At 43.7% G+C, this 4,795-nt stretch overlaps 1 protein-coding gene across 1 annotated transcript; it reads left to right on the top strand.

The window, feature by feature from the left end:
- The first annotated feature begins 1,731 nt into the window (after window positions 1–1,731).
- atp5l (ATP synthase, H+ transporting, mitochondrial F0 complex, subunit g) lies at window positions 1,732–4,795 on the top strand. Its single transcript, XM_006642179.2, has 3 exons — window positions 1,732–1,909; window positions 3,453–3,613; window positions 4,592–4,795. The coding sequence occupies exons 1-3, from the start codon at window positions 1,846–1,848 to the stop codon at window positions 4,688–4,690; spliced, it is 324 nt and encodes a 107-aa protein (XP_006642242.1). The 5' UTR covers window positions 1,732–1,845; the 3' UTR covers window positions 4,691–4,795.

Raw genomic sequence — 4,795 nt, 5'->3', positions numbered from 1 at the left:
GTTTCTTGCATTTCTTTTCAACTTCGATGGTACCTTTCTCATTCCACAGAAGCTTGGTATCTTGTATTTAGATTAGCAGTGTTATGTGACTGCCGAGTGTGTTAGTAATGCTGTTAGGATGAAACAAAACCAGAATAATACCATTCTAAGGCAGTGGTGTACAGCTGTTGTCCTAGAGAACCCCAAGCCTTTTAGATCTGTCTCTTCAGATGGGGATTAACATATGTTGGCACTTCTGGTAAGAGAGAACCCTAGTCTTGAGGGTGAATTTTAGGACTTAAAGTTGCATGTTAAAAAATTGGTATTTTAGGGATTATCCAAATAATTGTACCCGACAACCTGGAATATAGTATATTTATAATATTGCATTATCATTAGTGATAATAATATGGCCAGCAGCCATATCACCCTTCATCTCACAACTGGCAGCCCACTGAAGCTCAGCAGGTGTGAGCCTGGTCAGTACCTGGATGGGAGACTACCTAGAAAAAAAAAACCTACGGACTCTGCTGGAAGAGGTGTTAGTGGGGCCAGCAGGGGGCGCTCACCCTGTGGCCTGTGTGGGTCCTAACACCCCAGTATAGTGACAGGGACACTACACTGTAAAAAGGCGCCGTCCCTTGTATGAGGTGTAAAACTGAGGTCCCGACTCTCTGTGGTCATTAAAAATCCCAGGGTGTTTCTTGAAAAGAGTAGGGGTGTTACCCCCGTATCCTGGCCAAATTGCCCCCTGGCTTTTGCTAGTCATGTCTCTTTTAATAATCCCCAGATATGAATTGGCTTCATCACTCTGCTGTCCTCCCCACTGAGAGCTGGTGTGTGGGCAGTGTACTGGAGCATCATCCAGGTGGGGCTGCACACTTCTGGTGGTGGAGGGGAGTCCCCATTACCTGTAAAGTGCTTTGAGTGGAGTGTCCAGAAAAGGGCTGTATACATATAAGCAATTATGATTAGTAGTAGCATTAATGGCAGCAGGATAGACACTACTCCTCCACCCCATTTCTAGACATTGGAATTACAATCTGTCAGCTATCATTACTTCAACCTGCATCAAATAATAAGGCCTATTATTAAAGCTCATATTGCATGCTTTATCAGCATCTCCCTACTGCCTGATAAAAAATACTTTTGTTATAGTTTAAGTTACAAATTACCCTTATTGCGTGGAAAGGTTCAAGTCAGAGCTTGTTTCAGAACAGACTGAAGGGTTCGACAGTGGTGTCCTTGGCACAATGTGTGTTCCATGATTCTCTATGTGTGATCCATTTATAGAAAACCGGGCCTATCATCTGAGCCCCAGTATTACTTATTCCTAAAAAACTCAATTTCTCTCAAAGCTGGAATGTGGTTGTCACTCTTTCCTTACTTAAGTAGTTAAAAAAAGAATCAGACGTCCGCGTTTTAAAGTAAGACCGCGATACATCTGTACATTTCTGACAAAGACTTGTTTTTTTCCGATCTGTAGAATTCACATCATATCGTTTATTTTATCCAGTGCCACTGCAGCAGTCAACCCATATTACACACGCACACTCGATGTCGCCATCTTTAAATTGTCCACCTCACTGCCTATATTTTTTAACAAACAGTTTTATTGTAATTTAAAAGATCTGTCCATAATATCTTCAAAAATGACAAAAAATATGTATAGGCTCGCGGATAACATTTTCTTTTATGAGGTCTTTATAAAGAAGATGGCGGATTTTATAGCAGGCATATGTGTGGACGTCAATCTTCTGTGGGTCCTTGGAGTGGAGGTGACATTCAGTTCGGACAGAGTTGGAACCGGCGAAGGTGTCTTATGCTGTTTTAAAGCAGAAATTGAAGTAAAACCTCCCGGATAAAATGGCACAGGCGGCCCAAAGACTCGTTAAATCCGTGGTCACCAAGACACCACAATTAATAAGCGGTGAGATTCATTTTGTTTTGAAATTGCAATAGTCAACTATTCTGAGTATTACAGGGAGGTCTGTCCATTTAGGCCAGACCTTTGGTTAAAATTACAAAGTAGTTTATACAGAAATTAAAGCCTATGCATTTGACTTTCTATTAAACCATTCTACGGATATATCTTGTTTTTAAACTTGTATTTAAACCGTGCACGTACCTATAGACTACGGTAGTTTGGAATTTAATTCTGGCTGCAGCGTACGATCAAAAAACCGGGTTGCGTACGACATATGCATTTATATAAAATAGAAAACAAAAACTTAATCATTTTAAAATCAAATGAGTTACCACGACGTTCAATATATTGAAACTGTGCGACTCATTGTATTTTTTCCTTGGCCAAAACAACAAACGTTTTTGTTGCCTTGGTTGTGAGCCGGCCTAGCTTCCAGAGTTTCTATTATTTTTACTAACCCAACAAACGGGAGGTTTGACATTTTGATCTGCCGCAGTTCAAATCATTCTGCTGGAGCACTTGGCTCAACTGCTGAACCCTGAATCCTGGAGTCCTGCACTAATCAATCTTTTCTCAGTGGGTTCCGAGGAGAGCTGCCGTCTGCATGTACCGGTGGTTTAACTGTAGTGTTTTCAGTGGCGAGTGTTGTTCTTTTCCAGCAAGAACAGACACCTTCAGTAATAAAAAAACAAAACAAGAGGAGTATTGCTGTGTGATTTGCAATGATGTCAGATTAACATGCTTTTTTCCTGGTGGCGTGCAAAGGGAACAGTGGTCAAGGCTACCAATGAAAACTGGGTTAGCTGATGCCCAGGAAGGCTTTCTGCTATGGTTTCTCACTGATAGGAGCCACTGATGCTGTGTTGCAGTGCTTTCACATAGCCCCGTTGAGATTAGCGATGTAGTTTACACTGCCGAGGAGCAGAATCCTCTCAATATATCGCACAATGCCATATATCTTTTTTAAAGAATTGGAAAATTGAGTGATTTTACAAAATACACATTTGAGTACTTTGCAGGAGCACAGTGCCTATATTCGGTGCTCTCGTTCACTGAGATTCCCTTCTGCCAGTCCTGATACAGCCTCTTGATTTTCTTGTACTGTCAGACCTGAGAAATGGTGAGTAGCACATGTGCAGCATGAGATTCCCAAAACATGGTCAACGTGGCAATGATCTTCTTTAGCAAGATTATATAAGAGCATAGAAAGCCTTCATCAGACCCGAGGCTAGTTTGTGTGGTTGCTAAAACCAATGTGAGGATTTCTTCCAGCCATTTCTTGAAAGAAGCTACGCTATGAGCTTTGAGACACCACGGCTGGGTAGCTTGTTCCAGACTCCTGCAACCCTTTGCGTAACGGAGTGTCTGCTGGTCTCAGATTTAAATGCACTTCTCCTTAATAATAATCACCTACGCACATCTTTCACCTTCCTGCAGGATCTTCAGGGTTTCCAAGACGGAAGGGAGGACAAAAGATGGTTTGTAGTGAAATAGTTTTCATGCACTGCCGTTTTTGCCTCACGCCCTGCTTGTCTTGTGTTTTCAGCTACAGTGAACTACTCCAAGCCCCGGCTGGCCACATTCTGGCACTATGCCCGCGTTGAGCTGGTTCCCCCCACCCCTGCAGAGATCCCCCAGGCTATCGAGAGCGCCAAGGGGCTCGTCAAAGCTTTCCAGACTGGCCGACTTGCCCAGACCACAGTCAAGGTACTGTACGTGCAGCTCCCGGTGACTCTCAGTGGGTTGGCTTAAAGGCCGAACTCAGTTGACCATCTACAACAACTCTGCATTCATTTTGTTGCGTTAGAATTGCCGTGTGTTCCTGCCTTCCTGGTTAGGAGAAGAAAATTTGGGATTTTTCCCACCGGCTTTCAGGCATGAACGCTGTGTCCATGCACTGGGGAGATGGCTCTAATAGCCAACACCACCTTCAAACCACTTGTCTCCTAATGTGTCCCGGGCAGTACAGCCCCATGTGTAAGTTCACAGCCATTTGGATGTGAGGTGCATCCCTCACAGAGGGCACTGCATGCCGGCACGTGCCCAGGTGGCCACAGGGGTGACTGTGTCGTCAGGAGAGCCCTGGCGAGCTAATCCCTTCCTGCCCAGGGCTGAGCTCAGCTACCTGTGTATCGCTGGCTGGGGAATCCCGATCCCAGACAGCCAGTGTCATGACCCAGGCTCGAACCCTTGATCAAAGAGCACAATCTGCAGTTGGGCAGGCACTTTTCCTGGCTGGGCCACACAGGGTGCTCTCAGACTTTTTGTTGGGAGAGCTGTATATACATTGTTAGGAATGAAGCGATGAATGTTTTGTTTTAAGTTGAAAGTTTACAAGAACCCCCAAATCAAAAGTCGGGGGGTGTTCTGGACATTTCCTGTCTCTGAGCAGAAACATATGGGGAATTCTTTAAGCAGTCTCCCCTCTGGGATGTTTGATCTCTTATTTTGCACAGGGCTTAAGCAGAATTATTTCATGCTCTTGATATTTTTAATTATGGGAATTGTAAAAGAGTAAACCTATTCATTTGAACAGTTAAGAATGATGTCTTAAAGGAAATTATTCTAGACCCAGGACTGGATATAAGTGTGGCTTGTTATATACAGTACAATTTTGCTTTAACTTTGTTCATCTGGTGTTTTATTGTAGAATTGACAGTAAACTGTTCTTTGCCCTGCTCCTAGGACGCCTTGAGGAACGGCCTGGTCGCCACAGAAGTGCTCATGTGGTTCTACATTGGAGAGATCATCGGGAAAGGCAGTATTGTTGGATACAATGTGTAAAACATGAACTGTTCCATTGTAGAGTTTTTCTGCTGAGCTTTGTACACGCACTCACCTCCGGGTCCAACTGCTTGGAATCCAATAAAATCTGTATGTTCAACGACA

Source organism: Lepisosteus oculatus, chromosome 23, assembly GCF_040954835.1.
Source record: "Lepisosteus oculatus isolate fLepOcu1 chromosome 23, fLepOcu1.hap2, whole genome shotgun sequence".
In the NCBI taxonomy this organism is placed as follows: Eukaryota; Metazoa; Chordata; class Actinopteri; order Semionotiformes; family Lepisosteidae; genus Lepisosteus; species Lepisosteus oculatus.
The sequence above is the reverse complement of the archived record's forward strand: the minus strand, read 5'-3'. Positions and strand labels throughout refer to the sequence as shown.

What these genes read in the sequence shown, in the direction of transcription:
- atp5l (XM_006642179.2), top strand. Translation starts at nt 1,846, where the DNA reads ATGGCACAGGCGGCCCAAAGACTCGTTAAATCCGTGGTCACCAAGACA. An exon ending in GACACCACAATTAATAAGCG is followed by an intron (nt 1,910 to 3,452) that starts GTGAGATTCATT and finishes TTGTGTTTTCAG; the next exon opens with CTACAGTGAACTACTCCAAG. An exon ending in TTGCCCAGACCACAGTCAAG is followed by an intron (nt 3,614 to 4,591) that starts GTACTGTACGTG and finishes CCCTGCTCCTAG; the next exon opens with GACGCCTTGAGGAACGGCCT.